General features: G+C 41.4%; 1 protein-coding gene across 28 annotated transcripts in view; it reads right to left on the bottom strand.

The window, feature by feature from the left end:
- adgrl3.1 (adhesion G protein-coupled receptor L3.1) overlaps nucleotides 1-15,942 on the bottom strand; it is a 1,080,538-nt gene that overhangs the window by 158,294 nt on the left and 906,302 nt on the right. For 22 of the 28 annotated variants that reach the window (XM_038804386.1, XM_038804389.1, XM_038804387.1 and 19 more), the window contains 4 exons: nucleotides 13,657-13,695; nucleotides 4,997-5,180; nucleotides 2,751-2,873; nucleotides 1,303-1,508 (listed from right to left, as the gene is read on the bottom strand). In XM_038804386.1, coding sequence (XP_038660314.1) covers nucleotides 1,303-1,508; nucleotides 2,751-2,873; nucleotides 4,997-5,180; nucleotides 13,657-13,695 — 552 coding nt within the window. The remainder of the gene's footprint in view (nucleotides 1-1,302; nucleotides 1,509-2,750; nucleotides 2,874-4,996; nucleotides 5,181-13,656; nucleotides 13,696-15,942) is intronic. The other 6 variants (XM_038804372.1, XM_038804378.1, XM_038804398.1 and 3 more) reach the window with 1 other exon arrangement.

Raw genomic sequence — 15,942 nt, 5'->3', positions numbered from 1 at the left:
GTTAGGTGGATTGGCCATGCTAAATTTCCCTTGGTGTCCATAAAGGTTAAGTGGGGTTACGGGAATCGGGTAGATACGTGGGCTTGAGTAGGGTGCTCTTTCTAAGAGCCGGTGCAGACTCGATGGACTGTGTGGCCTCCTTCTGCACCAACCAGGGAACAAACTATTTTAAGGCCTGGTGATGTGTAATAACACAGGATTAATTAATGATCTTATAGTAAAGAATCCTTAATTAAACAGAGAGAAACGATAGAATACTGCAGTACAGAGGGATGTGGGTGTCCTCCAACATGAATTTCAAACAGTTGTAGGTTCAACAAGTAATTAGAAGACAAATGGAATGTTGGCCTTTATTGCGAGGGGGATAGAGTATTAAAGTAGGGAAATCTTGCTACAACTGTACAGGGTATATTGATGAGACTGCTCGCGGCGTGCTGCATATAGTTTTTTCGCCTCCTTATTTAAACAGGGATATTATTGCATTGGAGGATGTTCAGAGAATGTTCTGGCTGATGACTGGGATAGAGGGAGTTGCCTTATGAAGCAAGGGAAATTCCGGTCCCATGTCGGCTTACAGATTTCCCAGCGATGAGGGCTGCTGTTAATGAGAAATCCCGTTAACAATGGCAGGACCAGTCAATCCCGCTAGCGGGCAGCCTCCCCCGCCGGAAAACATGCAGCTGCGTGGTCGGTAAATCCAGCCCGATATTTCCCCTTGTCAGAAAACGTGGAGCCAGGTGGTATAATTTCAGAATAAGGGTTGCCCATTTCAGATGGAGATGAGTCATAAATTTCTTCTCACAGATGGTCATAAATCTTTAGAATTTGCTACCATAGAGAACTGTGGCCAAGACTAACAGCTTCTCAAAAAGAGTAGAGAAATCAATTGTTATGGAAAATTGGAAGGCAAGTGGAGTTGAGGCCAAGATCAGACCAGCCACAATCTTACTGAATGGTGCAGCACGCTTGCAGGCAGGATGGTCAACTCATGCACCATTTCTTATGTTCTTACTTCAACATGATAGATCATATTTCATGAATATATTGAAATCAGCCTGGACTCTGGTGAAAGTTAAAACACTCCAGTGACAATGTACAGACCTTACTCCTCACCACACAAAAATGTTCAAACATCAGAAAAAAATGTTATACCAAGTGTGACCAATTAACTGATTTGATGTGCAAATAAGGGATGCAGGTAAAAGCATAGGCCGTAATAGGTTGGAGTGTGCTGAGGTACCAGAAGGAGACAAATGTCAAAACTAAACATTGAACATAAAATTAATCCATTCCCTCACTCACATCAATATGTTTCAAGGTAAAAATCACAGGGGCTGCCAGGTAGATTCGGTTGCTTTCTTTGTTTATTGCTGCAGAGACGACCTGTGAGTTGACTATAACAGTGTGATTGGTTGACATTGCCTCACTTCCAAGCTTGAAGCTGGCATTCTCTGTCGAAAGATAACTTCCCAGATTATTGTAGAGGACGAAAGCCACTCTTATCTCACCTGCAACAAAGGGATTAGACATCTAACCTTTACTGACATTTCAGAAAATGGATGTGGGAAGATTATTTAAAGATAGATTGAGAGAGTAATTGTGCCTTCCTGAAAGCCTTAATTCAATGCGTTTTTTGCCTTTCATGACCCAAAGCTTCACCCAATATAAAATATTGCACTTCTGCAGCATTAGATTATAGATTAGTCCAATTTCTGAAATCTAAAGCTCTGTAAAGATGCAGAACGCCAATAAATTTGTCTTTGGGTTAGTTTTTCATCCCAGCAAAATCAATGGCACAAAAATTGGGCAGGTTCTGTCAAAATCAGGTGATCCCTCCGGCATATTATGAACGGTACGCAAAGATAAAGATCTTCCCCAGGCAATCTTGGGCCCATGTTGAAGTGTGCTAATGAAAATTAACCGCAAGAAGCTTGTTAAGCCCTTGTTAAAGACCAATCAAAGGAAACTCATGATGATTTGCACAGGGGATTTATATAGAAATTGAATTATGGATTCTAATTCAAACTTGTGAGTTAGTTATGCGAATGAAGGACAATGTTGTAAAGCATCTGTGCAGCTAACAGCATCAAAAATAATCTAGATATATCTAACTATACAATAAAATACAACAACTCTACAGGTGATTCTGATTTCAGTATTTTATAAAGCTGAAATTGCAGTTTTTGCATGTTTAGTGCACCAACTTCAATTATAGTTTGAAGGAAATATAGAAGTGAATCAATTGCAACAACATGCAGAAATATGCTGGTATGATTCAGTGATGTAACTAATTATACCAAATCGGATCGAATTTCAGAACATTTCAAAACCATTATTTCTCACATTAAGGCATGTTAACATCTTAAGGTATGTTAGACAGGCTAAAATCAACATTTAAATTATTAGGGGACTTATATTATTTTCATAGAATGAAAGAAATATATTCTATAGGTTTATTGAAAAGAAAAACTGCAGGAAGTCTTGAATAATTTGGTGAAAATCATATTTGTTTTTCCCTCATTTGGCTGTTGAGCTGCATTAATATCAAAGTAGGTCCATGATTTAATTTTTGAAAATGGGTGTTCTGAATTACAATGACCACTTCTCTCTCATCCCCGTGTTTCAGCACTGCTCACTAACTCCTTCAAATTAGCCCTGACTGAGGCATATGGACAATAAAGATTCACAGATTCACAACTTACGATTCCACGGCTCCTCATTTCAAGGTAACAATTTCAATTAAACCTCACCATTACGACCATTCTTTTTCAGAGTACTAGCTGAAAGTTGGATGGAGTTCCCATTTATTCCATTTTGTGGAAATTGCAGATCCTCCAACGTTCCATCTGTGCTCAAGCGGGCAACCTCTAGCACTGCCATTCCCAAGAGAGCACAAAATAACCAATTAGTCTAATGGCAATTGGACATTTTCAACGTAATATACAACACACAAAATCTGTTCTATTTTAGCGTTTCTTATAACTCCAAATGATGTTCTCAACTGGAGGCAAAACATTGAGCAAAATGTTGAATACATCTTAAACACAAATAAAGGATGCTCTCTAATAGTGACTGGCTTTTGATGTGTTAATATCGAACAGAAACATCCCATGTGGCCCAACTAGTCCACGCCAAGGTTTATGTTCCATTTGGGCTTCTTTCCATTCTTTCAATAAAACCCTTTATTCCTTTCTCCCGCATATGGTCGTAAACGCATCCATCTGATTTTTTTGTAAAATAAATTGAGAGTACCCAATTATTCCCCCCCCCCCCCCCCCCCAATTAAGGGGCAACTTTGCGTGGCCAATCCACTTAACCTGCACAACTTTGTGTTGTGGGGGTGAAACCCACGCTGACATGGGGAGAATGTGCAAACTCCACACAGACAGTGACCCGGGGCTGGGATTCGAACCAGGGCCCTCAGTGCCGTAGGCAGCACTGCTAACCACTGTACCACATGCCGTCCTCCATATGATTATATGATTAACTTGTCTTTTTTATTACAATGGAAATGATGCTAGACTTTTCCATCATGACACAGGGCAATCCCTCATTGGGTGGCCACAACTGGATGCATGCGGGTCCCAAATGTTGAAGTTCTGCTTCCATTTTTGTCAGCTGTTTTGATCAGTGCGGAATTGGGAGCATGTGCCGCTCCACTACCTGATTTTAGAAACCTTGTAATTCTCATGGAATCCTGCTGGCTTCTGAAGTTCATGACAGTTCAGTGGCATCATGGGACGTGGGAGAGCCCTAGTCTGAAGTTGGGAACCTTTTTTACACATAGACATCGAATTTGCAGTGCAGAAGGAGGCCATTCGGCCCATCGAATCTGCACTGACCCTTGGAAAGAACACCCCACATCTCCACCCTACCTAACCTTTTTGGACACTAAGGGCAATTTAGCGTGGCCAATCTACCTAACCTGCACATCCTAGGACTGTAGGAGGAAACCGGAGCACTCCGAGGTAAGTCAGGTAACAGGTAAGTCCAAAAGATACTGCCAACTTCACCTATCAAAATGTAATGTCATATGACAAAGTTAAATGCTTTTAATACAGTGATTAATGTTCTTGATTTGCTCTTTAAAAGGATTAACTTGACCACCATTCAGTTCTGGAGGTTCGTTCAGAAAGCGGCGCAATGGAATTCCAATTTGAATGCTTGGGAATTGAGGAGTTGATGAATTGTGTCAGGGGTTTAAGGGTTGGGGGTCTCACACTCATCTACAGAACTGGGCCAATGACTCAGAGAATGGCCTTCTAACCTGGCCACTTGACACCCATCTGCCTCCATCCCCTCCTCTGCCCAGCTTTGCGAGGCCATAGCCTCAACTCTAGCCAAGTCCTGACTCTGAGAGACAGGCATGGCCGCTCAGGAGCTGAGATTACCACGTTGAAAATTGGCCAGAGTCTCAGTTCTGCCTCAAAGAGGAAAAGTTTCCAGCTTATGTGTGATGCAATTCCACATGTTGGACCAAGAAGCCTTCTACTCGATTTCTTCTGTGGGGAACAAAGGCCGACCCCAGTCTGCAATAATGGCGACATTGCAGATGCAGCCTGATTATTATGATTGTGAAGGAAGCTCCATATATGGCAATGAGAACATTAATGCCAATTTGATTGAACCTTGTTGAAAGACTTTTTCAAAGCAAAATTATATAATAGAACATGTAATTCAGGCTGCACATACTCCACTACTGTATCAGTCTATTCAAAACACAAAGATACACCGGAGAAAATAAATTACATATACTTCAGCATTTGTTGGCGTCCAAAGTTCAAATTTGTTCAATACATTTCGTAGAAGCTTCTGTGGTAATTGCACGATAATTTCTGGAACTCCTGTAATTTAGACTCTCTTTAAAAAAAAATATTCTTAGCATGCAATAATTATTAGCTGTTCACTTCAGCAAATGCCTCTGAAACTAACAAGCAGTGCTAAAAGTAGTTTCTTAACTCTTTTGACCATCATATAGTTTTTACAAACCACTCACGTATGTTTTCAGTGTTTTCTCGGACTATGTCCGTCTTGAGCAGATTGTCAGCCAGGACAAAGGCACCTTGCTCCACCGTATCAAGTAACATAGTGGCTGCTCGCAGCTGATCGCTTGTCATCAGGTCTTTCCATGCCTCCAGGGCTTGAGGTTGCAAGAGGTTATTAACCGTCTCCACCATGGCCTGCAGATCAGGGAAAAGAGTGACATGGGATCTCAACTTTGCTCACTTGAGGATAGTCATGGGTACATGCCACAACAGCCAATGTAATCTCAGCAACATCATCATGGGGAGCCAGGAAGTGGAAGATGAACAGATCCCTACAATGGAAGAAGGGCAATTGCAGCCACTCTTGCATGCCTCTCATGTCTACTAGGATTTTCAGTAAAGCAGTGCTGACTTTCAGAATAATTCATCACTTAACTCTAAGAAACAATGTTCCCTTTATTGCAGGGTCAAATTAGACGTGAGCAGAAGGCTAATGTGTAAATACACCTCTGACGTTTTTACAGTCAGTAAACATCGAGGCAGTGAAAACAGTCTTCTTGCATTGACGATTTGGGATAAGAGACAACCTTAATCATGTCAGTCTGATTTGGTTCAAGCAGGCCTGTAAAGTGGAATTTTTATTTTGCCCAAGGTAAGAAGCCACTGCCTCAGATGCAGTTATTATCATTCAGTCAGGCTGGCTGAACTAGTTTGCTGGTACTCACTATGGAACATTTTGACTTTTCCAATAAACAGTGCTTTTTCAAGCAGAGCACTTGAGTGAGCAAGATACATTTTCACCATTTTAATGCAATTTCATTTTTCTTTAGGGAAAAGCAAATCCAATGCAAGACGAGAACATGGTGCAAACAGAAAAGAAAGTATCAATTGCAATATTAATAAGCAGAAAAGGTGTAAATATATTGTCAGTCAATTCTCACAAATGGACAAGTAGACAATCTTCACACCTATATATAGATGATCATTTGCTCACACTGTGCATGCATGTTATTACTTCAGATGCCTAGATACATATATTTCCACCGGATTTGAACACCCTCTTTCTGGCCCTTCCACTTTCTGTGATAAAAACAATGCTTCATGCCAATATTATATGTACAAAGCTATCCAATTGTCTTCATAGCTCAACAAGTGAAGTCATAGATACCAGTGGCTTACTGATACAAAATAAACTGTTTTTAATGAGCAAGTAACACTGAAATATTCAAGAAACAAACCTCCTCATTACAGCAACTCATTGTTTACAAAGGAAATGTACAGATAAACCACACTGGATGAATAAAAACTTTTTCTTAAAAAAGCAACAACAGCGTGAAGTCACATAGCACCTTTAAAATAATTCAACAGCTTCAAATGCTTACAGGAGCATAAGCAGACAAAATGGCACTGAGCCAATGACAAAAGATAGATAATCAAAACTTGGTCAAATAGGTTTTAAAGATGGTCTCAAAGAAAATGCAAGTGGGGAAGTTTAGGAAGCATTTCCAGATTATAGGCTGCTAGGTTGCCAATGGTGAGCGAATAAAATAGGGGATGCATTAGGTGCCAGACTGGAGGAACACAGAGCTCTGAGCAGATTATGGGGCGAAAGTAGTTTACAGAAACAGGGAGTGATGAGGTCATGGACGGGTTGGAGCATGATGATGGGAATTTTAAAATTAAAGTGTTGGCACACCAAGAGCCATAGTGGATCAGCAAGCTTCAGAGAGAAGAGGAATGTAAGACTGGTGAACAGGACATGGATGATCTCAGGTTGGAGGCTGGCCTGGAGAGCACTGAAATAGTGGAATCAGGGGATTACAATCAAATAAATGAGGATTTCAGCAGCAGGTGGACTGAGGAATGGATGGAGGCAGATGATATTACAGAGATAGAACTCAGCAATTTTTTTTGAGGGAGGGGTTTGGGGTTGAGAGCTCAGCTTTAAGCCGCTATTGTAGGAAATTCAGCAGCCAGTTTGTTCACTGCGGGGACCAACAAACAAGCAATGTCACAATGGCCAGGCAATTTTTTTTGAGTAATTTTGACCAGTTCCCCTATTCTTTTTTGAAATAGTGCTATGGAACATTTTCTGGGTTCATCTGGGAAGCAGACAGGGCCTCGGTTAAATTATCAACTAAAAGTTGCCAACTACAATCTGTCTAGATTTTGGGCCATAGCTTCCATGGATTGGCAATCAGTGTCGGATTGTCACTCAGTGCCCAATTACGCTAAATTCTTCCAAGCCTGCCTTGCGCCTGACCGTCCGACTAACACCAGCTGAAATCCAGACCCCAAGGCCCAGCTTCCAAATGCAGGAGAATCAAATTGAAGGAGGACATTAGCTGCCGTATACCAGCTAAGTATAAATGTCCATTGAAATTGACAGGCCAGGGAGAAGGCAAGTGTCAGGTGGATATGATTGGAGTCGGGGGTGTCACAGCTTGTGGATAATTGGAATTCAGGGAGTTGGGGGTCACACTTGTGGAGGGGGGGGGGGGAATGGGGCAGGTTGGTCCTGCCATTGTAACTACTTGTGTAACACAGCCATCCAAAGTTTGCGATATCAATCACAGTTTTGGATGGTTCCTAGTGTGGGCAATGACACAGGGGAAGTTTGTGCTTCTTGGCAATTGCTGTGCAATTCCTGGGACCTTCCAAAGGGGATTTCCCAACCCCTCTTTTGGTTACACCCCCATTACGACGCTGGGAGTTACGGCCTTTAGTGCTTGTGGCTCTTAGTGGGACCTGGATCTGCAATCTCCTTACTCAGGAGTGAGTGTTCAGATGGGAGACATAGCTGACATCTAAATATTATATCACAGAATGGCCACCTGCCCTAATGCTCAGAGTGAATAGTGAATCCTGAGTTGCATCCCAGGGATAATTTGCTGAACTATATAAACATTCACGATCCTGTCACACTTCTGTAGGGCAAAAATGCACGATTACCCCAAATCAACTCTGGTATCATATTGACTAAAGGCAAATTATATTAACATGTCAATGGTCAATAAGAAATGGGGAAGCAGCAGAATATGGCAAATCGTTCAAATTCACGCCACCTTTAATTCGGCTTCTACCTTGAAATGTTGCATTCGTCTGAAATCCCCCACAAAACTGATCACAGCATAATTCCCTGAGAAGTAACTTCTTGGAAAGGAAGTCTGGAGCTCAATATGGAGCATTTGGCTCAAGCTTCAGTTTGGATTGACAGCTTGTTGCCTGTGTTTTCAGCATATGCACTGATTGCTATCAAACAATTACAGCACGTTCCTTCTCGATATATTGGCCCCAACCGTGAACTTTGTCGGGGGGTTCTAACAACCAAACCACTCCCATGGTTCCCTCCAATAAGCTTAGCTCATTCAGGCCTACACATTCTCAATCAGAGCCACACTGAAACAATTCCATCTCTACTGCTGCTGTGCGGGCCCCACTGGCCATAGTGGGCTTCCTGCCCTGTGCTGATGGAAACACGCAAACAGCTGATTTGCATTAATTTGATGTAATTAACAGGCTGCAAGACCAAATCTCGCATCCCTCCCCGACCACCTTGTTATGCTCCAACTCCCGCAGCAGCATCTCCAGTGGGCTTTGGTGTGAGTATTGCCAAGGGCAGTGGACCCAGAGGGGAGTCAAAGTTAGCACATTACTCATGTGCCCCTCTGCCGCTGCCGGGCTGCAGACAGAGGGTCCCCCAATGGTCCTGGGGGTTGGATGGGCTTGGGCTGTGGTTATGAGGTTGACCCCCTGGACCCACCCCAGGGATGGGGATCCTGTGTCTGGACTGTCCCTTCTGGCCCTGGGCAACTTGAAGATCACTCTTGGTACGGTGATCTCATGCAGCCCTCTGTTCAGGATTTTCATCCTGGTCTGATTTAATTAAACTTTGAAGTGGCTCTCTCACTCTGAACTGCTCTACCTGACAGCTGATGAGTAGTTCAGGCAGTTCAGTGAAGAATCAATCCAGGAAGACTTTCCCTTTCCTCACATCTGCTACCTCAGCCCTCTGCATTTATAACTGCTGCTTTTTGAAGTGTCAGAGCCTTCCTAGACATCCACAACATTAGGAAAGGCTTGAAATCCCCATGAAATGCTAAGCATTAATTCAATTCCACAGTGCAGTACCTTTAAGGTGCCTTTTATTGACTGCTTAAGGATTTAACAGAGCTGCCAAACTGTTTGTTTATTTATCTTTCCCTTCGTGCTTGAATGCATCCCAAGAATCCTCCATTGATCCTAACGATTGACAGCTGCTCACCACTTCAGAGAAGCTAAGTGGTTTCACCAGAAAACATTTAGCATTATTGAAGTGGTCATACCTGTAACTGAAGCTGGAGTTGCCATCTTCCCCCTCAGAAAGATCATGCCATTCAGTTTCCAACTTCTCTTTGGGTGCTTTTAGCTCCTTTCCCAGTGCTCTCAGAATATAGTTACCATCATTAATGCCTCCATACCTTTCGGTGCTTCCAGTTGTTATGTGTGCCCTCAATGCTTCGAGTTCACCTTCTGTACTCCCAATATTTCCATCTCCTCACTCTGTGCTCTTAGTCCCTCAGTGTGTTTTTCCATCTTCTCTTGGTAAGTTCTGTCTTCATGACAACTTCTGCTCCTGCTGCTTTCTCAAGTACTTCAGGCCAGAGCTCCTCACAAGAGATATTAATCAATGCTTCTGAACTTCGTAACCCAGTACTTTCTATACTCTAAAAAGCCACCAGTGCTCCCAGCAACTGAGTATCTGCAGTCATATTTCTGACTGCTTTGCAAACGTGGTGCTCCCAAACCCCTATATTCTATATTCAAATCCTAACATCTTACTGCTCCTTTTTTACAGCTCCCAACTCAGTCTTTCTAGCTTGACAGCCACGTCTATCTTCTATCTGAAAAACCGATGAGATAGATATTCAATAACTCAGTAAAATAACATGTGTAAGTTACACAATGAATAAAATAGATCCACAGGGATGGAGAGGCTTACAAAGAAAATAGAGACAGAAACTTTAAAGAGTCGTACAGATGTCAAAGAAAAAAAAAGCTGTGCTAGTTTGAGAGACAGGCTATTTTTATGTCTGTGAACAATGCCAAAGGCAATCAATTCTCACCCAAGAAACATATTCCTGATATTTGTACACTGCACACTCCTTGATGGGTAAACCAGTGCGTGCTTGTACATCTGTATATGTACTACAGCATCTTTTTGCACATCTTATCTTTTTGATCATTGCTTAAGAATGTTACATTCTGCTTGTTTTCCGTTTGTTGATGAAGTAGTCAACCAACCAGACCCAATGTATGAGGCACCCTCAGGAAACAGTCCAAAAAATAATGAGCGCCATTCATTATGGAAAATGATTTATCTTTTACCATTTCAAGTAAAAACAGGAATATCGAAAAGTGACAAAAGGACTGAGGGAGAAAGAAAACAAGACAGTAGCTCAGACAGCAAGAGAAACTGGCAATACTAGTAATTTGAAGATAATAATCCATTTGAAAGATCCAACATGGCTATTCTAATTCTAATTCAGTTAAACTGGTACAATTATTCATATAGAATCACTTCAGTGCAGAAGGAGGTCATTCGGCCCATTGAGTCTGCACCGCTCCTCTCAAAGAACGCCCTGCCTAGGCCCACGAACTACCCTATCCTTGTTACTCAACAACCCGACCTTTTATTAACCTTTTGGACAATAAAGGGCAATTTATCATGGCCAATTCACCTAACTTGTACAACTTTGGGCTGTGGGAGGAAACCAGAGCACCCGGAAGAAACTAACGTACAAACTCCACACAGGCAGTAACCCAAGGTCGGAATTGAACCCGGGCCCCTAGTGCTGTGACATAGCAGTGCTAACCACTGTGCCATCCCGCAGCCCCTCATTCATATACCATCCATTATTTCTTAAAACTTATTTCTACAATAGATTATAATATCTGCAATGAACGAGTGACATCAATGTGCAGCTTCTGGAAATGGCACCATAGTTTTATTCCTTGAGGTCACCTGAGTTCTTCATTTACAGTTTCAACATCAGTGTGATAATCAAATCATTTGACATTTAGTACAATGTGATATTACATAAAGCAGGCTCAATAATTGAAAAAATTATTTATATCTGACTTGAACGCACAATTATTACTTCAATAATTAATCAAATGATTGCCATTCTGCCTCATTCTTTGATGCCATTCCAGTTATTTCAGTACACAGCATGCTAGTATGCAGCTTGCCAATTTATTCCAATCAGTTTAAAAAGGATGTCAAGCCAAATGGGCCCTCACAGGATGATATCAGAAGTCAAAAAGGCAAAGTTAATTAGAAGATTCAGAAAGTTGTTTGTCACGCACCACAGAACTCCTCGACAAACAGCCAATTCAGTGGTCAAACAAGGGAAATAGCATCCTCATTAATTCGCCTTTCATTTGGCATTAAAATGAGTTTGGTTCAGTTGCATCAGACAAGGCACAGTATAAAATGAATGCTTTGTGTGTGTTAGCACAACTTGCTCTGGTGCCTATTACGCTTTAATCGACCCCAATTTATAAAGTTAGAATTCCCGACATATTTTGGAATTAAGGATACTCAGCTGTTACCCAAATTGGAGTTTTGGGGGGGTTTTGGGGGAATTGAGAAGTTCTAACCAGCTTTATTCAGAAAGAGAAAAAATTCTATTTTCTGTTTAAGTGCTTATATTTTTCAGTACTATCCTGAGCAACAGGTTCCGGCATATAAACTTTTATTTTAATGTACAGAGCAAAAGCTCCAAGCAAATGCCAGTTTGACTGAAAGACTGCCCCCTACCATTCTAGGTTTTAGCTGGTTGTTAAGCGATATTTACTAAAAAAGGTTACATGACAAATTGACAGCACAGGGTCAGACACAGCACAGTTTCTCAAAATGTAGTTCTGCTCACATTACTGCTGGTTAGCTCAAAAAACAGACACAAGGGTTTTTTGCAAATAAATACTGAGTGGTATGCAGCATTCTTAACCTCGAGTGTTCTGATAACCTACAATCTGCATTGACAACCCACATGCGGGAGGCACAGTGGTGCAGGGTTAGCACTGCTCCTTCACGGCACTGAGGACCCGGGTTCGATCCCAGCCCCGGGTCACTGTCCATGTGGAGTTTGCACATTCTCCCCGTGCCTGCGTGGGTCTCACCCCCACAATTCAAAGATGTGCAGGGTAGGTGGATTGGCCATATCTTTTTATTAAAACAGTAAAATATATATACAAGGCCAAATGGTACAAAGACTAATTGTGTGTTGGAGAAACAGGGTACCCTCCCCTCAGTACCAATGTGCTGGCAGAGGGTGGGGGGGGGGGGTGGATACTCTGATTATTAAAACAGTTCACAACACATTTCTACAAAAAACAAATGGTAGAAGCACTAAACTTTGCACTGGAGAGACCAGATACCCTCACCTCTGTACCAACAAAAGGGAAAGGAAGGGGGATGGTGCGGAGCGATTAAATTGCCCCTTAATTGGCAAAATTTAAAAACAAAGTGGAAAACCCATGTGCAATAATCAAGGGATTAAAGTCACACACCTCGGCGGGAGAAACCCATCCTCCACTCCCACTCCATAGCACGCTGGAGCAGTTTAATGGTATGGTTGGAGTAAAGAATGCACAACCACTGGGTACTTCTCGCTCTCCTGGAGGATCCTTTCCCATTTTTCTCCTAAAGATTATGTCCTACCCGCTCTATATTTGGGTACTGAGCACTGGCACCCTCTGGAATCTTCCTAAAGTAGCTGTTTTACATGCAAGCCAGGATCAGGGACTTGGGCATCATTATAGCTGGACCCAAATGCATTCTCATCCAAGTCCATCGCATGCATTTTCTCGCAAGGCAGAGATCTATGGGTAGGGGTCAAGCAGGAACTTTCTGATTTACTGCTCCCCTTCCTATCCAGAGGGGCACAGAGGTCAATAGTAGCATCCAAATGATATCATCACAGAATCAGTGGCAAATCATTTCCCTATGGAATCACCTTCTTTTCCATCAATTGATTCTGGCCAGCTGGCAGTGTTCAGCAATAGCTGTCACTGTGTAAAAGTGCTGCACACTGTCATCTTATGCTATCTTTTCTGCAAGCAGCACAGCTGAAACCATGACCACTAGTATTTATGCAGGGCTCTGAGTGCTTATCCAAAGAGATTCAGTGTAATTAACCTTCTAATATTGAAGCAATTACAACAATTAGTGTGCAACTAAAGGATCGAAGGTAATTTCCCAACAGGTATTACACCATAAAGATTTCATGTTTTTGATTTTCGCACAGGTTTTCACGTATAAAAGTATCCCTGCTTTGTGAGACAGTGCATAGTAATGCCAGGCCACTGTAACAGGAAGCACGAGCAGCACCAGATGGGCTGTTGCGTATAGCACAAATTATTTTTTTGCTGCTGTAATACTTCATTTTATGGGACTACAGCCATTACCAAGGGCACCAGCATGCAGAGAATGGCCTGCTTAGAGGAAGGGAAAACAAACACCTTATGTCTAATTCCATGAGCCAACCTGCAGAGCAATAAATTAAGGCAGATAATTTAACAGCCAGTAAGCCTCAGGGAGAGACAAAGCACATGGAAAAAAAGCCATTGCATACAGGGTTTATAAATGGTGAATAAGCAGAGTGAAATAAAACCGTGGCTAAGTTACCTGAACGTAGGCCCTGCAAGAGCGCTCTCTTTTCTGAAGCTGAATCCACAGAGCCAGCATTATCAATGAAACACAGAATATTAGAAAGTTAATAACAATAGGAGGATATGATCGGAAAAGAAAAAAACAGTTTTACTTCTTGAGTGCAGTGAAGAAACAACCAACATTAAACAGAGCTCAGGCCGCTAGCTTTTCCATTTCATTATTTCATGCTAAGTTATCCATTTAGCACTCAGGTTGTTGCCATGTATTGTACATTCAGAATGCTTTTCCAGTCCTCCACTTATGTCACATGAAGAAACCAGATTCCCCCAGTTTGAATTTCTTTCCTTAATTCTTTCCCTCTATAAAGTTTCAGCATGTGTTTTATTATAGTTTCTACATTGTACATTGTGCCCATTATTCAAACTACAGAGATGCTGCAGTTTGCATTCATGAATTATCTGAATTTCACTGTAGATAGTATCATACATGTGGCATCGAACAATTTACTTACAAAGTGTAAACTCTGAAGATAGCTAATTTGAAACAACGAACATGAGCTAAGAATTCAACATTTACAGCTTTATTGTTAACCTTTTAAGTTTGAGTAAATTAACCAATTTCCAAGACATCCTGGAACCTTTGAACAAAAATTACCATTAGTTGTACAATGAAACACAATGAATTCACAGACCCCTACAACATGACTTGGACCAATGTCAAATTAGCGACATTCAAAACTCTCAACTCGGAAATGGTTTTCAAAATTCACAGCCCTAAAATACTTCTTGGGCACAAATGGGCCATTTTAGCTATTGGTCAATGAAGCTTGTCTCAAGTTCTGAAAGGTTCAAAGCAAGAAATATCTACATAGTTCAATGCATCACCCAAAATAGGAATTAACACATTTGAAGGGATTCTCTGTTGGCGGGAACCTCAACTTCGCCGACAGCGCATTCACGCTCACGGATTTCCCGACGGTGTGGGGGTTCCCACAATGGGAAACTCCATTGGCCGGCTGCCAGGACAGAGCATCCTGCTGCCGGTGATGGCGCACTGTGCCAGTAAATAGGTCTGGCGGGACATAGAATCCTGCCCATTATCTTCAATACTCAGTAACAACAAAATAATTTTGACTTTGTATTTGCAGCGGTTGTCACTGGTGAAGTGGAAAATGATCGAAACCATCCGATGATGGTGCTCTTCTCTGTTTTGTATACCACATTGTTAAAGAGCATTAATTTACAAATGGAAACAAGTCACAACTATTATGAAATTACTGTGGTTGTCATTTTGCACAATGATGTAGGTTTGCCATATTTTTGTACACACTACAAATTTTGTTATTTCACGTTGATTGGTATCGACTGCAGCCTTGGAGCAAAATCTGATATATGTAGGATGTTCTGCGGAAGTAGGCCAAATCAAATCATGGACCATAAGAGGTACAATGTGCACATGTGGCCAGAAGCATAATGGTATTAGAAAATGTGTATTACTCAAGGTGTGCAGAAGGGACTGGCGATATGAAAAGGAACTGAAATTGATTTCATAAGACAAAGTCAAATTGACTATATGTACAGAGTATTATCATCGTTAAGATTCAACTCAAGTGAAGCCAGCATCCATATAATAACTGAGTAGCTTTTACACAGCTTACTCCAAGTTTGTGTACATATAAACACTTGAGTTATTTAAGCGTTTCCTCCCAATTAACCATTTTTCTTGTGTAAGTTGACTAGGCAGTTTGAACTAGTCTGTCCTAAATCATCCTAAATAAGATTAAGAAAATTGCATGTTGTTGGATGGGTTACAATTTGAATCCAACTCCTAGGCTAATAGGTGACATTGTGCCACCGACACAAGTCTTGCTTCCGACCCTATTCTAGGAATCGGTTTGCCGAGTGTTTATTGTTCTTGTTCAACTGAAAGGATAGTAAAACAAGTGATCTTTGCAGCAGACAAGCTTTTGATATGGCAATCGAACACACAAATAGTCATCATGAGGATGGCTACACTGATCAAATCAAATTCTATTTTGATTAGATAAGCTGACAGCAGTTTCTTGAATTTTAACTTGTGGCGTTTGGGGGTTGTATTCTCAGATTCAATTTATCTTTCCATGATAACTGTGAATTAGAAGCCTTTGTTTCTGTCACTTTATGGTGAATGTTTAATAGTTTTTATAAAACCATATATTTAATCATTCACATCACCATTTTTATGGACCTCTGCCAATGCCCTATAATCCACTGTTTACAAGTACAGATGAATGAATGAAGTCGCCCTCATTATATTATTCTT

Source organism: Scyliorhinus canicula, chromosome 8 (genome assembly GCF_902713615.1).
Source record: "Scyliorhinus canicula chromosome 8, sScyCan1.1, whole genome shotgun sequence".
NCBI lineage: Eukaryota > Metazoa > Chordata > Chondrichthyes > Carcharhiniformes > Scyliorhinidae > Scyliorhinus > Scyliorhinus canicula.
The sequence above is the reverse complement of the archived record's forward strand: the minus strand, read 5'-3'. Positions and strand labels throughout refer to the sequence as shown.